The sequence below is a fragment of the Eutrigla gurnardus genome, assembly GCF_963514095.1.
Source record: "Eutrigla gurnardus genome assembly, chromosome: 10".
In the NCBI taxonomy this organism is placed as follows: domain Eukaryota; kingdom Metazoa; phylum Chordata; class Actinopteri; order Perciformes; family Triglidae; genus Eutrigla; species Eutrigla gurnardus.
Genome location: NC_139924.1, coordinates 10,926,034 through 10,944,545, shown reverse-complemented (window position 1 = coordinate 10,944,545; position 18,512 = coordinate 10,926,034). Strand labels below are relative to the sequence as shown.

Here is an 18,512-nt window from a genome sequence, read left to right as displayed (position 1 = left end):
ATTACACCTTTCTAGTAGGTTTCTCATCTGCCGGGTTCTGGTGCAGTCCTCTACCTGCTTCATCACCAGATATACACAGCGCTGTAATGTTTCACTGTTATTCTCTCCGGGGCGAACAGCTAAGTGCATGTGCACAACGCCCCCTCCTCTCTCTCTCTCTCTCTCTCTCTCTCTCTCTCTCTCTCTCTCTCTCTCTCTCTCTCTCTCTCTCTCTCTCTCTCTGTCTGTCTGTCTGTCTTGCAGGGCATGCTGACATTTACTCGATATGACCAAGTTTTTTTTCAGTGGTTTAGGTATAGTGACAACTGGGAGCTAAGATTTCTGTTGCAGTGGAAAGGGAGGGGGGCAGATAAGGAGGATGACAAGAGATTTACAACCAAAAGGTTAAGGCAGAAAACGAGAGAAACCCCTGAACCCTGTACAGCAGCCTCAATCACACTTTCATTTTTACGGTTTTGCTTGAAATCCTAACTTATCATTAGTCTCAGAGAAATCCTTAGATCCTTAGTGGTAATCGGGCCGATTAATGGCATTTTGAGATAATCTGCATCGGCTAATGCCTGCGCTCACGAGGTTCTTTATTTGTCACATGCCCAGAGATGCAATGTTAAACATGATCACGATAAAATCATGATATTGGCATTATATATCGGCCATCGGCCGCCCTACTCTCTAAATATCAGCATCGGCCAATGAAAAACCCATATCGGTCGACCACTACCATGTGGGGGAGGAGAAGATTAAAAGTAATGACTTTAACCAGGACTCATGTAATAGATATTTTCTCAATGTGTCTGTTTTTTTTTGTAAGCAACCTGAACTCATTGTGGCTTGAAAGCTGGATGTTTTGAACATTTCCGTTTCTTACTTCTCATCCTGAGCTGTGTGAGATCTCAGAAAAGTTTAGAAGTTATTTTTATCCTCCGGTTTTTTAGCTGTCAGAGAGATGAGCCAAAAATGTTTTATTCTCTGTCTCCCACCATCAGAGAGATTTTATTTTAAGCTTCTCTTTTGCAAAACGCTCTCATTTCAAAGACGGGTGCTGACTTTGTGAGATCCTTTATTTTACAGGAAGACAACACTGAAGAGATGATATTTTATATTTCACCTGTACCTGTGCTTCTGTGCCTCAGTGTGGTGCAGGGCGTCGGGCGCAATGGCTAATGCCTCCCCAGACCTGGACAACGCGGAAGCCCAGCGCCAGCTCAACAACAACAACCGACCCAGCAGCTCAGGATTCTGGGAGACGGAGTGTACCAGCTCCAAGCTGTTTGAGTGCTCCCGCATCAGAGCCCTGGCAGGTCAGGGGTCACTGGAATGCTTACACACACACACACACACATACACACACACAAAAAAACATGTTTTAATGCTTGATTTTTATATAAAAATGTCTCATCAGGTGAAGCATCTCACAAGATAAGGCTGTAAGCACAATTCAATTGAATGTTAGCTAATGCTATTTAGGATAATATTTGACTTATCCTAACGGTCTCATTCACAAGAATGAAATTGTTTTCCTGACGATGTAACGCTGATTCTTTGGTTTCACTCAGATGAACGAGATGCGGTGCAGAAGAAGACTTTCACCAAGTGGGTTAACTCCCATCTGGCCAGAGTGTCCTGTCGCATAGCCGACCTCTACAACGACCTGAGGGATGGATACATGCTCACCAGACTGCTGGAGGTCCTCAGTGGAGAGCTGCTGGTGGGAACACACACACAAACATGCACTTAATGGCAAATTATGATGGGCTTTGTAGCAATATTGTAGTCTCTCTTAATTGATCCATCATAGGGTGCGAAGTGTTAAGAGTTAAAGGTGCTGCATGCAGACTTTCTGAACATTAAAACAATATTTTAAATCAAACCGTGCACTAGGTATTTTACAGATAGTATAACACTAGCCACTGCTTCACAGGAAAGGCTGTATCTAAACTTTATTCGTGCACTTGTCCATTTGTTTTCTTCTTTACTTCACGGAGGAAGATCAATGTGAGAAATTGTTCCTGAACCTTTCATTGTTTCAGCTGTTTCCAAAAATTCTCAAAGTTGTGGCTCTAGTTCTGTGTTTACTCTTTTTTAGGCACATTTGAGGTTAAATCCAAAAAGATGGCCGAGTGTGTTTTTTTGACAAAACTCTGATTTCCCCTCAGCCGAGGCCTACACGGGGTCGTATGCGGATCCACTGCCTGGAGAACGTTGACAAAGCCCTCCAGTTCCTTAAAGAACAGAGGGTTCACCTGGAAAATGTTGGTTCTCACGACATTGTGGATGGAAACCACCGTCTCACCCTGGGCCTCATGTGGACCATCATCTTACGCTTCCAGGTAAACACAACTCAAACACCTGTGTATTGTTAAAGGTATGATATGGAGTCACATTGTTTTTTGTAAACACGTCATTTAAAATATCCCCCCCCCCGCCTCCCCCTGAATGTAGAGAGGGGCTGGCGTCAAAGCTGTGAATCTGAAGAATAAAATGTTATTTTAGGATAATTTCACAGCGGTTACATTTTGTTCTTCACACAACAGGATACAGTAGAGTTGGTTTTCTTGCTAAGGAGTTGGTTGTCTGCAGCTCTGTATTTAACAGCTCAATGCTGCTGGTCATTGTTGCTGCATTGCTCCCTGCAATATTAATAAAGGGTCATCAATAAAAAAATAAATGCTGAAACTGACTGTCTTGTTTTGTAGATGGGTGCAGTCAGCTCTTACCTCTGTGACAAATATTATTAGTTCATCCACCCACATTTGTCTGTTTCTACGCAAAGGTGTATATGGGCACAGTGAACGGAGTTAAATGAGACCGGAGCCGTTCTATGTGGCCTGAATGGACTCGGCATGTCAAAGGGCCTCACAACTGACATTTTGGCCTCAAGTGCATTTCTACTTTACCACATACGGTAATAAACTTTACAGCCGTGTTTGCGCTGTAATTTCACCAGTGTGATATCCATCCTGCTGCACGGTGGTGTAGTGGGTAGCACTCTCGCCTCACAGCAAGAGGGTCCTGGGTTCGATTCCCGGGTCGGCCTGGGTTCCTTCTGTGTGGAGTTTGCATGTTCTCCCCGTGTAAGCGTGGGTTCTCTCCGGGTTCTCCGGCTTCCTCCCACAGTCCAAAGACATGCAGGATGGGGATAGGTTAATTGGTGACTCTAAATTGCCCGTAGGTGTGAATGTGAGAGTGAATGGTTGTCTGTCTCTACATGTTAGCCCTGTGATAGACTGGCGTCCTGTCCAGGGTGTACCCTGCCTTCGCCCAATGACAGCTGGGATCGGCTCCAGCCCCCCCGTGACCCTGAATACAGGATAAGCGGTAGAAAATGGATGGATGGATGATATCCATCCTTTGTGAATTCGCCCCTGAGTTTCTTTTACCTGCTTCATAATCAGTCCAATGTGAAGCAGCAGCAGGAAGGAATGCTCAGTTTGCATTTGCAGTAACGTACCCTACATTGATTCCTGCGATGTCGCTTGTGTGTGTGTGAAGGCAATTTTAATATAGTGTTGCAATGGCAGACTCTGCCACCGACTGAAAAACTTCTAAATGGAGAGGTAATTATAGGATGTAAATTCATTTAGTGGCTATTTTTGAAGAAAAAATACAACCCAATGAATTTCATAGAAATGTTAGGAATTGTAACTTTGAGCCTGGCAGTGTTTTTATAACAGCGGAATCACATGCATGTTTCTAGCGAATCAAAGTACACGAGACAAAAAGCCAAATTCTGACTGACTTTCAGATATTTGATTCTCCATGTGGGATACTAAGACTAAAAACTGAGCTTCTCCATAAGTGCACTGAGATGTTGGCACGTGTTCCCATGCTACTTACTGAAGCACAAGGATGCTGCTATCAGCATTTCATATGAGCTGCCAGCGGTTCTGTTTGGGGGGAGGCTGTGACAAGTGCCGCATCATCAATGTGCGACAGCAGTGTTTGGTGGATGAAGCCTGAATGTCACTCAGGGCTCAGAGGCCTGGAGGTAGCAGTCGCCTTCCAGTCTGCTCTTCAACAAGGACACACACACACACACACACACACATATATCTCCACACTGCACTTGCTCTCTTACACACACACTCTATCAGTCTATTAGACTATTTATCCATTCACACACACACACACACACACACACACCTATATGACATCTTGACATGCACATGCGTACACAGGTTTCCAGGCTTTAGCAGCAGGGATACAGGATCAGTTCCTGCCATGTAAGTACAGCAGAGGCCCACGGCTCCTCTTTATTACGCTTCAGTGCTACACCGTGGCTTTGGCACGAAATGCTTGTTTAGCATTATTCAGACCCTTCTGTAACATTCACGGTGCACAGCCGCCTAGTAGCTGTCTCCTGGGACTCAGTATTGTCATGCTAGGCTCGACTGCCGCCTACCACAGAGCACATTTAACACCCCTGCAAGCAGACTTCAGTATGCCGTGTGAGCCAGGCTGGTGAGGCAAAGAGGCTTCTGCGTGTGCATTATAAGTGGACTCGTCAGAGGAACGGAAGCCGTTATGTCGCTGTCTTCAAAGCCACCAGACTCCTTTAACAGAAACTCTTTACCTCGCAGAACACGAGTCGCTGGTCTACCGCTGCCTCCATCGTTAGTTTGTTTGTGTTATTGTGTGACTTTCGGATCCAAACTAACGCGGTGTCCACAGCAGCACATTGCTTCCACACTGGGACTCCTGTCTGCCAAACCCCCGATCGCCCTCTACTATAGGTAATGCACTGACTGTGGATAAGTACCTCAGACAAGCACATTAGGCAGGCTAGGGGTTTATATGTAGCCACATCATTATGCACAAACGTATGTCAGGTCACGTGGCAAAAAGGGTTTGGATATAGCACAGATAGACAACAGCGATGTTTAAAGTCAAGCTGAAATGAATAATGCCTTTTTAACCCTTTCTCGGTCATACTTACATCAATGTCACCAACCAATGTCAACCAATAATATCATGACACCCATCCATCAATCAATCAGGTGTGTGTGTGTGTGTGAGTGTGTGTGTGAGTGTGTGTGTGTGTGTGAGTGTGAGTGTGAGTGTGAGTGTGAGTGTGTGTGTGTGTGTGTGTGTGTGTGTGTGTGTGTGTGTGTGTGAGAAAGAGAGGATAATTATGGAAGAAGTGAGAATAAGGGGAAAGGATGGTTGGCTGATGGAAAACACAAGCACCTATGTTGTGTATCATCAGTGTATAAGGGGCGGAGCCTATCGGTGACCTTCAGCCAGTATTCACAGTGACGGTCGAGTCTCTGATGATTAACAAAGGTGAAAGTGAGGTTAAAATAGGAATCAGGGCTCTCCAGGTTCCACAGAGCAGGCATGTCTCTCCTTTAGGCTACTGCCATTCCTACTCTTTATTATCATACCAGCCTTTTCACACACCTGACACTACTTTCAACGGGCAAAAAAACTTTTTAGGTAACAGGAGGAACAAAATGAAAACAAAATACACAATATCAAGGAACCATGTAGAAAGATAAAACATTGGGTTTGAACAGAGAAACACCACTAAATAGTTATGATTGATGAAATAATGACAAACTCTAAGAAATAATTCAAAATGAGATTATTAATCTGATTTATTTTTGATGATATTTCCAATTGGCAGTGGTACAAAATCAGTCTGAACATGTTTGTACATGCTACTTATGTGGAGATAGTATAACAATGTCTGAATGAATGAATTCAACATGAAACTAAAAGTAATATTGTTTTAGTCATGTTTCAAGAGGAGAATCTTACATTTGTCTAATAGTAAAGAGCAGCTCTTCACATTTTATTTTCATTTAGGACAATTAACTGAACTCATGTTCCCAGTTTACATGTTTCCATAGTTATGGATGAGTTTTTCATCCATAACTATGATTCTAACAGGATCAGATTCTTGAATCAAAATCCCTTTTTTCCCTTTCCTCCCTTCCACTGTGATGAAAGTGAGAGTTTGCATTGTCCAGTCAGCAGAAAGGGCCACACCACTGCAGCAACTGCACACAGGCAGGAATAGTGAGGGAGACAGAAAGAGAGGGAGAGAGGGGGGAGAAGGGGGAGGACTGACGGACGAAGGGAGAGTTAATCCTGATCTACAGAACCATTCTCCGATAATAACAGACATAATGTTTGTGGTGACTTAAATTCTAGTGTTGTACAGTATAACTTTGGCTGAATGTCCTTCTGTCGCTTCAGTGTTTTCACAATGTTGTCTTGTCTTTACCTTTCTTAGTTGGTTGACAGCAAAGAGAGAACAATTGATTTACAGCAAACACAAACTACTGAAGTCATGTTGAAACTTACAATTCGTTAATTTTCAAAGTGTTTTTAATTAGTTTTCTCCTGCTTCTTCCTAAAACAAAATGTAACAAATATATGCCTAGATATACGTTTACTGAATCATCATTTTTTATTAAAATTATAAAGTGGACAACAGCAACTTCCTCAAAAATAAATCAGGAATCCAACTTCTGTATATAACAGAGAACTGAATTGAATTGATAAGTTCGATCACATCTTCAAAGTAGTTGATGAAATGAACTATGATGTGTCTGCTGCTGGAATAACATCTAGTGCTGGTTTCACATTGTGAGATTATCTCAGGATAAAGAGACAGACAAATGATTTTAGCCTCATCACAAACCTCATCTGGTCTCGATGGGTGAGCATTTATGTTCATCTTTCTGCATGTTCTGTAAGCGTGTGTGTGTGTGTGTGTGTGTGTGTCTGTGTGTGCAGTGTTGTGCCTAACGACATGGGTAGCAGCTGATTCCAGGGTGTCATGTCCCCAATTACCTCGGATCATGTCACTGTGATGTTATTGGTTGAATGGCTGTCACTGTCACCTATCATCAGGCGTCATATTGGCTCTGTACTTCCTTGCACTCAACTCCTCAGCTCGTATCGCCTTTGTCTGTCTCGTTCTCTCTGTGTGTACCTTGGAGGTTTCATATGTGCTGCTCTTCACTGGTTCCAGACATCTTTAGTTACTGCCGTTTACTCAATTGGAGAACCCCCTGCCTCTTTGTGGCCAGGACTGAAGGGGTTACAAACTTTTCACAGTAAAATGAATCTAAAAGTTGAACTGAAACAACATTTCAAGAGTCTTCAAGGGTCAAGGGACAGAAGGTGTCCGGTCTCGTCCACAAACGCTGAACTGTTGCCTTGCTGTGTTCTTGTTCAGATCCAGGTGATCAAAATAGAGACAGAGGACAACAGAGAAACTCGCTCTGCTAAGGATGCCCTGCTGCTCTGGTGCCAGATGAAGACCGCAGGGTGAGCAGTGAAAATAGAAATACAGGGAACTGCAAGCTGCAGTTTCACGATCATCATGTCATGTACCATGTCGGTATCGTTAAGTAAGTGGTGATACGTTGGTGCTCGGTGGTTTACATTTACAGTAGTGAGAAAGGCTTTCTCCGTGCTGCAGGTACCCTGAGGTCAACATCCAGAACTTCACCACCTGCTGGAGAGACGGCCTCGCCTTCAACGCCCTCATACACAGACACAGGTGGGTAGTTTTGACATCTCTACAGCATGCTAGCCGGACAAAGAGAGAGTGGAATCGGGTTTGACTTATTTCAGGATTAGAGTCATACAAACATGACAAATTCGGTTTCATCATCTTGCACCCTCCAGACCTGACCTGATAGAGTTTCACAAGCTGACGCGGTCCAATGCGACCCACAACCTCCAGCAAGCCTTCAACACCGCTGAGCAGCACCTGGGCCTCACCAAACTCCTGGACCCTGAGGGTGAGACTGTGTAACCGGTCTTTCTGTCAGTCAAAGCATGTTCCATGCAGCGATATCCATTTACATCTGTATTAGTGCCATAAATGTTTTTCCTACTCACTTAGATGTGAACACGGAGAACCCAGACGAAAAGTCCATCATCACCTATGTGGTCTCCTACTACCACTACTTCTCCAAGATGAAGGCTCTTATTGTGGAGGGGAAGAGGGTTGGCAAGGTAACAAATTACACACGTGTAGATACACACACATAGTCACTCCGAGAACACAAGTACTCATAAAGTTATGATGTATAAAGATGTATTAAAATGTGTAAAAATGACTTGACTACTCCTGAATGTCTGGATCAGAGAAACAAACTGACCAAATGTAGTCCCTTGTCTGCCGAACAGCGTCGGAGGAGCTCAGATTTCCTCACCTCCTTCTGTCTGTCTGGCTCAGGTGCTGGACAATTGTATTGAGGCAGAAAAGATCATCAACCGCTACGAGGGTCTGGCGTCCGACCTACTGGACTGGATTGAAAAGACCATCGCAGTCATCAGCAACCAGAAGTTCGCCAACTCGCTGACCGGAGTTCAGCAGCAGCTGCAGGCCTTCACCACCTACTGCACCATAGAGAAGCCCATCAAGTATGTCCGGTTTTTCAAATAGCATCTGGATATTTTAATTTTCCATTTTCTGTTATTTTTTTTCACAGCATACAAACACAAGTATGCCTGTATACTCAAGATACTGAAGGTTATACATATAGTCATTAACACACTGCTTGTAAAAACTGGTAACGTGGGTGATGTGTAAACTAACTCATCTTTTTTTTTCTCCTTTTATTTCAAACATGTCAAAATGAATACAGTGTCATACTTAATTTGACCAAAAAATATAAAACCGTATATCATTAAGTCGATACATAGAAAATGTATCTATTAAATCAACTTGAACTCGGGGGAAATTCTAATGGGCATTATCACTGTTATGTTGATTGACCAAACAATTGATTGCAGATAAATGAATATTAAAATGAATTGTTACCTCCAGCCATAGATGACACACTTCTTAGAATTCTGTGCACACATTTCTGTCATTCTGAATGTCTTTTATGGAACAGATCCTTTTTTTTCATTGAGTGCCTCTGCATTGTTATATGTTTGACCTCCCTGTGAGCAAGCCTGACCAACTTTGTGAGTTTTGGAACAAAGTCGGACGTACTTTCAGCGTGTCCTTCACACGAGGGGACTGTTGAAACAGGAGCACAAACTCATGTTTTCTACTTCTCACTCAGGTTTCAGGAGAAGGGGAATCTCGAGGTCCTTCTGTTCACCATCCAAAGCAAGCTCAGAGCCAACAACCAGAAACCCTACTTGCCTCATGATGGGAAGCTCATCTCAGACATCAACAAGGTCCTACATCCACCAGCTGTGGTCTTCTTTTTTTTTCATACACATTGACTCATAAAAACATCACTTTGACGATTAAAAGAAACCCTGCAGTCAAATTTAGTTTCACTATGAATGAATGAATTTTGTCATTTTCTGCCCAGGCCTGGGAGAGGCTAGAGAAGGCGGAACATGAGAGGGGCGTGGCTCTGCGCAAGGAGCTGATTCGTCAGGAGAAGCTGGAGCTCCTGGCTCAGTGCTTTGACCACAAAACCACCATGAGACAAGCCTGGCTCAATGAGAACCAGAGACTGGTATCGCAGGTAGAGACCTTATGCTGCTGCCATATAAACATGTTTCTTCCAGTGAAGAAAGGAGACACCTTTTGATGGTGTGGGGGGGAAAAAAGACATTTTTGGTTGGACCACTTCCAGTTCTCTTTAGAAATCATACTCAATGTTTTATCCATATTATATTGCAAATTATTGGAATTAATTATTAATATTGGAAGTCATGTAGTATTAAAGGGTTCTTATTTTACTCACGATGCCTTGGATTTTTCATTTCTTTTCTTAAAGTAGGAGCCATCATTTGGTCAGCAGTTAAACCATGGAAATAAAAATGTTTTCATATTAATCTGGCTGTTTTACAGATATTATAATTAAAAGCTTTACATGGTATGTACTAGTAGATGCACTATATCAGTCTTGCACACCTGACACTTCTTTCGATTTATTTTCTCTTCGCCTTCAGGACAATTTTGGCTATGACCTCCCTGCGGTCGAGGCAGCAATGAAGAAACACGAGGCCATCGAGGCGGACATAGCCTCGTATGAAGAGCGGATTGGTGTGGTGGTGGAACTCGGGGCGGAGATGGAGGCAGAGGGATACTACGACATCCGGCGTATCTTGGCACGAAAGGAAAACATCCTGGGCCAGTGGAGTCTGCTGAAGGAGCTGGTCGCCGGGAGGAGGATGCGGCTGGAGAAGAACCTGGCCCTGCAGAAGACCTTTCAGGACATGGTCTACATGATCGACTGGATGGAGGACACGCAGGTAGCGGAGGCTTCAGGAGAGACACCCCACTATATTCAGTATTTAAATAGATAGAAAATCAAATAGAATAGTTACATGAGGGAGTAGAAGAAAAAAGGAGAAATGAAATGAGTGACTATCCTGGAGTAAAACTACATCACATCATCTCCTTTTGTCACTCAGGTCCAGCTTCTGTCCAAGGACTTTGGTAAGCATCTCCTGGAGGTGGACGACCTGCTGCAGAAACACAGCCTGCAGGAAGCAGACATCACAGTACAGGCTGAGAGGGTGGAGACACTCAACACCGCTGCACTCAAATTCACCACTATAGAGGGTAAACACATATCTGTCTTTAACTTTACATGAAAGCAAAAGTCTTCACAGGGTTTTTAGCTTGTGTTTACTTCAATGAAAAGAAATGGAGTATTGCATCTATCTCATTTTGTTGTTTCCCAGGTTACCAGCCGTGTGACCCACAGGTGATCTGTAACCGTGTCAACCATGTCTCTTCCTGTCTGGAGGAGCTGAAACAACTGGCAGATAAAAGACGTGATGAGCTTGAGGAGTCCAGACAACTGTGGGCCTTCTTCCAGGTAGGATGGGTCTACGGGGTGAGGCAGAAGGTGGGATTATGTCATGTTCATTGTTCCTGGCAAGTTACAGTGCCAGTGATACTCCATCGAAGGTTGGGTAAGGGTGCTCCCAAGCTCAGATTGATTCCCGTTTTGAACGAGCTTCCTCGTAGCTTCCTGTTTGATGCATGCCTAAGATCTGGCACCTCTCCGCTTCTTTTTTAGGGGTTGATGCCTAGAAACGTCCTGTACACAGCAAAATAAAAAAATACAGACAGAAGGCAGATACAGACACCGACCCACCCTTCTAGTGGGTCCTAAGTGATGATTATCTTTGTTCAAGTCTATATGTTGTCCGTTTTGTTAGTCCTACTTATTTATTCGGCTTTTGAATTTATTATACTCCTCCATCAACCTCTATTTCTGGTCAAGGCTTTGCAACAACATGGACAGGTCTTCGGCACAGTGTAGATTTACAAAATACTGTTGTTATTATATTAATACTTCTATCTCCTGGAAAAAAGCGGTTTGTCACACAAGTTATTAATGTTGGTGAATAAGCTTTTAGAACGAATTAAGAAAGTAATGAGTGTTTAAAGAGAAGAGCCAATTTCTTTGTCCAAAGAGTCATCGGTTCACACTGTTGAATCACTAATTATATCACATGACTGATTTATTCAGCTTATTCCCCTCCTGTCTTTTGGGAGGCTCTCGGAAACAGACTGGGATCAGTGTAAGATGGACTTTTAGTGATTACAGGGGAGGCCTTTTGTCTTTTGTTGCTTCACCTCGTTTTGTCATCTCTTGTTTATTGTTTTCATTGATTCTGTATTTAAAAATATATTTGTTCTTTGTTTAAATGTTAAAATTGTGATCTTGTTTGATCTCCTGTTAGGAGCTGGAGGAGTCGGAGGCCTGGATCAGGGAGAAGAGCTCCATCCTGGGAGCTCAGGGTTATGGGAAGGACCTGAGTAGTGTATTGAAGTTACTACAGAAACACAAGACCCTGGCTGGAGAACTGCTGGCTCACCGGTCGCTGCTGCAGGTGTGTGTGTGTGTGTGTGTGTGTGTGTGTGCTGGTTATTATGTGACTGTGGTGAACCTGAACTAACCCTTTATTCCTCCATCCTATCCCGCTCCTCCAGAACACCATGAAGCGAGGAAAGCAGATCCTCAGTGAGAAGAGCTTCGGCACGGCGGGAATCCAAGAGCGCATCATGGAGGTTAAGGGCGAGTGGAAAAGGTTGGAGGACCAGGCCGCGCAGCGTCTTGGCCACCTGCAGGAGGCGCTCACCTTTTTTCAGTTCTCCACAGAGACAGACGACCTTGTGGCATGGCTGCAGGACGCCTACCGCCTGGTCTCCAGCGAGGACTTTGGACATGACGAGTACTCCACCCAGTCTCTCCTGAAGAAACACAGAGGGGTCAGCGAGGCCATTGACAAACATCGCATGCATGTAGTGGCGCTGCGAAAGCACATGGTGGCGCTGCCTCTGCAGTACCGCGAACAGGAGGTGAGCAGAGAAATGGTGTTGGAACGTTTTTCGTATTTTGTTTGTCCTGCGTATTTTCTTGTCTATGTCCTTGCTGTTCCTCTCCTCTCGTCTCCTCTCTGCAGGAGGTGCAGATGCGAATGGGAGAGGTGGAGCAGCTGTATACCGAGGTGGCCGAGGTGGCGGTGCTCAGACAGCAGTGGCTTCACGACGCCCTCGCTGTCTACCGCATGTTCAGCGAGGTCAATGCCTGTGAACTGTGGATCGATGAGAAGGAGCAGTGGTTGGACAAGATGGAGATCCCAGAGAGACTGGAGGACGTGGAGATGGTGGCACATAGGTGAGGAGAAGGGGGAGGAGTGAGGGAGGTAGAAGGTTTGATCGCTCTGCCACCAAATGGAAGCTCAGCATGGTTTCTGTTGTATTGTTTAATTCAAAAGCATCTTACGTTTGCCCTTTTGTGGTAGGTTTGAGAGCCTGGACCAGGAGATGAACAGCCTGATGGGAAGGATCCTGGACGTGAACCAGATAGTTCAGCAGCTCCTGGATGGAGGGCATCCATCCTCTACAGAGGTCAGAGGTTGTCAAGATCATCTCAACTCCAGGTACTGAAAAAAACTGACCTCCTGACAGCTACAACACGAACAACCACCGCCATGAATCTAAAAAAAACCATTACCCAGCCTACCATTAGACCAGCCTGCCGCTCAGCTCATTTTCTGTGACCAGCGTAGCATTTGAATGGCAGAATTAGCAATCCAGTCAGCTGCCCACTAGTAAAGGAGCTAGCTAGCTAATTCCACCACTTTGATGCTACACTTACAGACAATGAGGTGAAAAACTCGTGCTTTCCTGTGGTGTGACAATGTGCGTAGATGAAGGTTTAAGTTGTTAAATTGACTCCTTTAGTCTGTCTCTCTCTCTGCTAGTTGTTACGGCAAAACCTCACCTCCGTCTGCGACTTGCCGGAAGTCGATTCACTTTCTATGGAAGCGGCCCAATAAAAGGGTCGCAGTGGGAGGGTGTTGCATAAAAATGGCTGCCGCTCTGATCATCTTGCTACATTAATTTCTACCTATCAATCTGTGAATGGCTGTAGAGTTCTGACAAGTGATCTTTGATTGAATTGGGCCCAAAAAAGGAAAGACTGCTGAAAAAAGGGTATCTGGAGCTTCACTTATTTTACTCCAGTATTGCTTAGCTCCTTCCTACGTCGTTTACATTTCTGAACGCACACAGACGGACCCCTTTGATCATCAAGTATGGATCTCCTCACTGTAAATTAATTCCCAATCATCCTATAGTGCCTTCAGTTATTGTGGTCCTAGTCTCAGGAATTTTCTACCGCATGAACTAAGTTCTGCTTTCTTTTATAAGCCGACTAAAAACAGTTCAAGCTTATAGTTTAATGTGTGGTTAATGGCATTTTAGAGTCAGTAGTTTTATTATTATTGTATTTTAAATTATAATAATGATGATAATAATAATGCTTATTTTATTCTATTTCGATTGTAATACCATTTTTTCTGTTTTTATCTTTTATATATATATATATATATATATATATATATATATATATATGTAATACCTTCCTATCTTATATATGTTTTTGTCTTGTAGGATCTTATTTATGTTTAAACACATTAAGTCTATGCCTCTTCTTTGAAATGCTACAAAAACTTGGTTGACAATGAATGTCGTACAAACTTTATATTCAGAAATGAATTTAATAATTTTCCGTTGCAGTGAGCAGCATTTCAGAGTGCTGTCCTATTTATTGGCGGGAGGAGGGAGGGGAAGGTGGGAGGAGAGGGAGGCAGACTGACATGCAGAGAAAAACCAGATGGAAAGGGAGAGGAATATTCTGGGGTTGTGTACTTACTGAGAGGAACTTCATACTCTTTTTGTTCACACGGTGGTTTTTTCTTTTGTCTTTTGATGAGCGCCTCGTGTCCTGTCAGTCGCTGACTTGAGGAAGAGGCTGAACTCCTCCCTGCTTTGCATGAGTTCGGTGTCTGAGATGTAAATGTAAAATAGCATGTATCTCTGCTGCGCTAGTGTCTCTCTCTCTCACGCGGTCATTTACGCTAACTTCAAGCCAGGTCGACCGTGTGATGGGATTGGCTGTTTTATCCTCCTCCGTCATCTTCACTGACCACTGTTGCGTCTGGCAGCCAGTCCACGGCGGCCAGGTGTCTATGGGTCTTGTGACCTTGGCACGCCGTGATGGTCTCAGAGCGACCATCTGTGCTGCCTGCCATGAGCAAAAGATCAGAACAAACACAAATCCAATCGATCGTTATTTATTAGAAATCTCCATTTGAGGACAACTGAATAATATTTTACTTTGCTGTGCTTAGATATGTGTACTTTGTGCAGTATTCTGTGTAAATCTACTATTCATTAGATGCCGTACCAGTAATCCTCAGTGGAACGAAATACAAGAACAACATTTTCCTATTAGTATCTCCCCATAAAGCACAAAGTTATGTAATGTATATATAACAAAACCAACCACATTTGTATGGATAAGGCGAGTTTTGCAGCTCTGAGGTCAGTGTCACCGAGCTGTCTTCCTGCCTGCCTGCTGAGCTCTGTCTGCCTCACAGGGACTCTGCCATTACCTCATTACAGTCACAAGGACCGTGTGTGTGTTGGTGTGTTTGGCTGAATGGGTGCGTATTAGGCCCTGCTGGTCTGGAGCCGAATCAGGAGAACATATTGTATGACGATATGTTAAGCAGACGAGGCCCGGGCAGAGAGCGAACAGAATCAACTGTCCCTCATGAATCATATCAGGTCATCATCATAATACATCTAACATGTCCTTTACTAGTAACGCAGCATGACTCCTCTCAAGCTCAGGATCAACGCTTCACGTTGAAGACGTTTAGCTTTTACATCACAGTTGACTGAGAAGAACTTTCCCATCAGCACCAGATCCAGCAATAAGAACATGTGGCTTTGAATCCAACCACATGTGAGGTTTTCTGAATATGTTATGGAAATATACATGTCTAAAACAAAGCTCTTTTCGGAAGATGTAATGATATACTATCGGAGTAAAATGTCCCAATGAATCCAGATGAGCACCACACTCGCTCCATCCCTCTCAGGCTGCACTATCTGCATTACTCTCTCCTGTCTGTCACGTCGTAACAGGTGGAACACCATTGTGGAGCTGGTGGAGCAGAAGAAAGATCAGCTGGACTCCATGTTACGCCTGCAGAACTACCTGCTGGAGTGTGCCGAGATAAAGTCCCAGATCCAGGACAAGCGAAAAGCCATCGACGCCACTCAGTATGTGGGCAGCGACCTGGGAGGAGTCCTGGCCCTGCAGAGACGCCTCTCCACCATGGAGGGAGCCCTGTCCGTCCTCGAGCCCAAACTACTGCATCTACAGGTAGGGCATTATGGGAAAAAACATTGAGTGTACAAACGTTAAAAGGTGAAGGTTTCATGTGTGGGTCAATCTGTTTAGATCATTTTAATCAAAAAACAACTCTTTTCTGAGTCTTGTTGGTCATAATGACTATACTGTGTGTATAGTATGTAATGAGATGAAGATGATTTTAGGCACAGGTTGTATTTACGGCATAAAACGCTGAAATTGCTGTGTCTTTTTGGTGATGTAGGAAGAGGCGGAGCATATGGCCACCGCCCACCCAGGTCGGACCATGGAGGTTCTCGTGCCGTTCGATGGCATCAGTGTGGAGTGGGAGGAGCTGAAAAGCACTCTGCAGGGCTGTGAGGACTCGCTGATGGTGGCTAGCAGGCTGCAGAGCTTCATACAGGTACACAGGGACAGTTCATACATCAGGATCACTCTGAGGAGAGTTCCTCCATGGCGACCTACCCTCTTAGGCGTCACACTACATTAATGTAGAGGCAAATTTAGAATTTAATAGTAGTATTTTGTGTCCGTTTGTGTTGTGATGCCCTGCTCACAATATATATATTATTTTCGTGGATTTGTCTCAATCACGCTGCTCTCTACTCCCATCCGTCTGCCATTTTTCCTTTAGCGCAATGCATGATGGTATATAATAAAACAACCCGCATTATCTGCCTTTAATTTCACCTTCTGAGACAGGAGGCGTTTACCCACAACAATTTTTCAATTTACTCAAACATCGCTCATGAATGAATTCAATGTAAAACATGTTCCTCTCCCCGACTGTCAGGACCTGGACTCTTTCCTCACCTGGTTGGTGCAGACGCAGACGGCCGCAGCCTCGGATCAGCTTCCCAACGACCTGGAAGAGGCAGAGAAACTCATCAACAAACACGCTGCTTTAAAGGAGGAGATCGGACGGTGAGTGATGATTTCATCTTTCTAAAAGGTCTTTACAACACATTAGGTGTTCAGAGAATTATAGTAATGGGCGTGTGGATTTCTGTAGGTATGAAGAGGACTACGAGCGGCTGCAGGCCATGAATGAGCTGCTGGAGTCTGAGGAGGCTCCCCTCCCCCAGGCTGCCCTGCAGCAGTGGCTCCAGAAGCTCGATGTGGGCTGGAACAAACTGCTGGAGATGTGGGAGAGCAGGAGAGAAGTTCTGGTCCAGGCTCACATTTTCCATCTGTTCCTGCGAGATGTCAAACAGGCCGAGTCCTTCCTCAACAACCAGGTGAGACTAACAAAGACTGAGCAGACGGTTTACAAGCCAGTTATATAATCTTCTGTTCTGATAGATAGCTGCTTAAGGTTGGTCTGTTGGTCCAAAAGTCTGGTTCTAAATGAAATATCTTGAAAACCTCTGGATGGATTACCCAGAAATGACATATATTCATGGTCTCTAGAGGATGAACCTTAGTGAAATATGCCATGTAGGCCGTGATCCATTCTTCTTCACGTCTTTACTATTTGTTGTGATTATATAACTGGCTGGGCTCCATGGTGGTGTAGTGGGTATCACTGGCGCCTCACAGCAAGAGGGTCCCGGGTTCGATTCCCGGGTCGGGGTCAAATTCGGGTTCCTTCTGTGTGGAGTTTGCATGTTCTCCCCATGTAAGCGTGGGTTCTCTCCGGGTTCTCCGGCTTCCTCCCACAGTCCAAAGACATGCAGGATGGGGATAGGTTCATTGGGGACTCTAAATGTCCCGTAGGTGTGAATGTGAGCGTGAATGGTTGTCTGTCTCTACATGTCGGCCCTGTGATAGACTGGCGACCTGTCCAGGGTGAACCCTGCCTTCGCCCAATGACAGCTGGGATCGGCTCTAGCGACCCTGAATACAGGATAAGCGGTAGACAATGGATGGATGGATGGATATAACTGGCTTGTATGTAATGGACACATTCACAAAGCTTCTTTTATTGGCTCCAACTCCATGAAACACCATTATTAACTCAACTATTGGTTTGCAATATTAGAAAAGTTTTATGAAATAATGCTTGAGCCAGGCGACGTATGCAACATGCTGTATGATGAGCTTTTAGGTGATGTGTCTGTGATCTTGTCTTGCTGCCAGACGCAGAGACAAATCTCTTTCCTTTCGTTTCCTTTCTGCTGGTGCAGAACAGGAGGAGCAATATACTGCACAGAAACTCAGTAGAGGAAAAGAACATGCAGCTCTTATACCACTGTGAATTAGATGAGCAAAGGAAGAGGGTAGTTTGCGGAACAGTGGTACATATTAACGTCTTACATTTTTACACTGTTGTCTATATCGACCTTCCTCAAATGAAAACTCGCTCTGCTTTTTTCCTTCACTTGGTTTGCATGATAACGATGATGGAGAGAACATCATCGGTTAGGTCACATCGCATCACCTTCTGACTGCAGTAGTGTCAACTTGACTGGGTGTGGTCAGCTTAGCCCAGAGAGAGAGAGAGAGAGAGAGAGAGAGAGACTCCCTGTGTGATGCGATATTACAGCGGAAGCTGTCGAGGCAGCAGCCTCCAGTAATTCTAGATCGACATTGTGGTTTCATGATGTGTAGAAGGATAGAAAGAACTGAAGAAGTTCTGTGTGTGTGTGTGTGTGTGTGTGTGATTGTACCTTATTGGCTAAATTCTGTGCTTGTTTCTTAAGTTACCATGTAAATGTTTGGTTTGGAAAGATCATACTTCGGATCTTCGCTGGATTTATTGTTTTACATTACCAAAATAGGATTCATTACATTTTAGTGGCATGAATAATTAGCATTGACATATGATTGTATATATAAATATCTCATTTTCACATTATGAATATGGGCAGTTTACGCTGCTGTCGGCACATGCTGAAATAACAGAAAGCAAAATGTTTGCCGTTCAGTCTTCAGTCCCATTTAAAGTAG

At 44.2% G+C, this 18,512-nt stretch overlaps 1 protein-coding gene across 2 annotated transcripts in view; it reads left to right on the top strand.

Moving 5' to 3' along the window:
- Nucleotides 1–18,512, top strand: part of sptbn4b (spectrin, beta, non-erythrocytic 4b) — a 64,906-nt gene that overhangs the window by 8,487 nt on the left and 37,907 nt on the right. For both annotated transcript variants that reach the window (XM_084018937.1, XM_084018938.1), the window contains exons 2-22: nt 1,144–1,301; nt 1,557–1,708; nt 2,157–2,330; nt 7,190–7,281; nt 7,436–7,516; nt 7,645–7,760; nt 7,865–7,977; nt 8,201–8,388; nt 9,039–9,156; nt 9,297–9,455; nt 9,886–10,188; nt 10,351–10,501; nt 10,624–10,760; nt 11,635–11,784; nt 11,885–12,253; nt 12,358–12,572; nt 12,700–12,837; nt 15,395–15,635; nt 15,868–16,026; nt 16,417–16,547; nt 16,636–16,861. In XM_084018937.1, coding sequence (XP_083875063.1) covers nt 1,157–1,301; nt 1,557–1,708; nt 2,157–2,330; nt 7,190–7,281; nt 7,436–7,516; nt 7,645–7,760; nt 7,865–7,977; nt 8,201–8,388; nt 9,039–9,156; nt 9,297–9,455; nt 9,886–10,188; nt 10,351–10,501; nt 10,624–10,760; nt 11,635–11,784; nt 11,885–12,253; nt 12,358–12,572; nt 12,700–12,837; nt 15,395–15,635; nt 15,868–16,026; nt 16,417–16,547; nt 16,636–16,861 — 3,558 coding nt within the window. In that variant the 5' untranslated portion in view covers nt 1,144–1,156. The remainder of the gene's footprint in view (nt 1–1,143; nt 1,302–1,556; nt 1,709–2,156; nt 2,331–7,189; nt 7,282–7,435; nt 7,517–7,644; nt 7,761–7,864; nt 7,978–8,200; nt 8,389–9,038; nt 9,157–9,296; nt 9,456–9,885; nt 10,189–10,350; nt 10,502–10,623; nt 10,761–11,634; nt 11,785–11,884; nt 12,254–12,357; nt 12,573–12,699; nt 12,838–15,394; nt 15,636–15,867; nt 16,027–16,416; nt 16,548–16,635; nt 16,862–18,512) is intronic.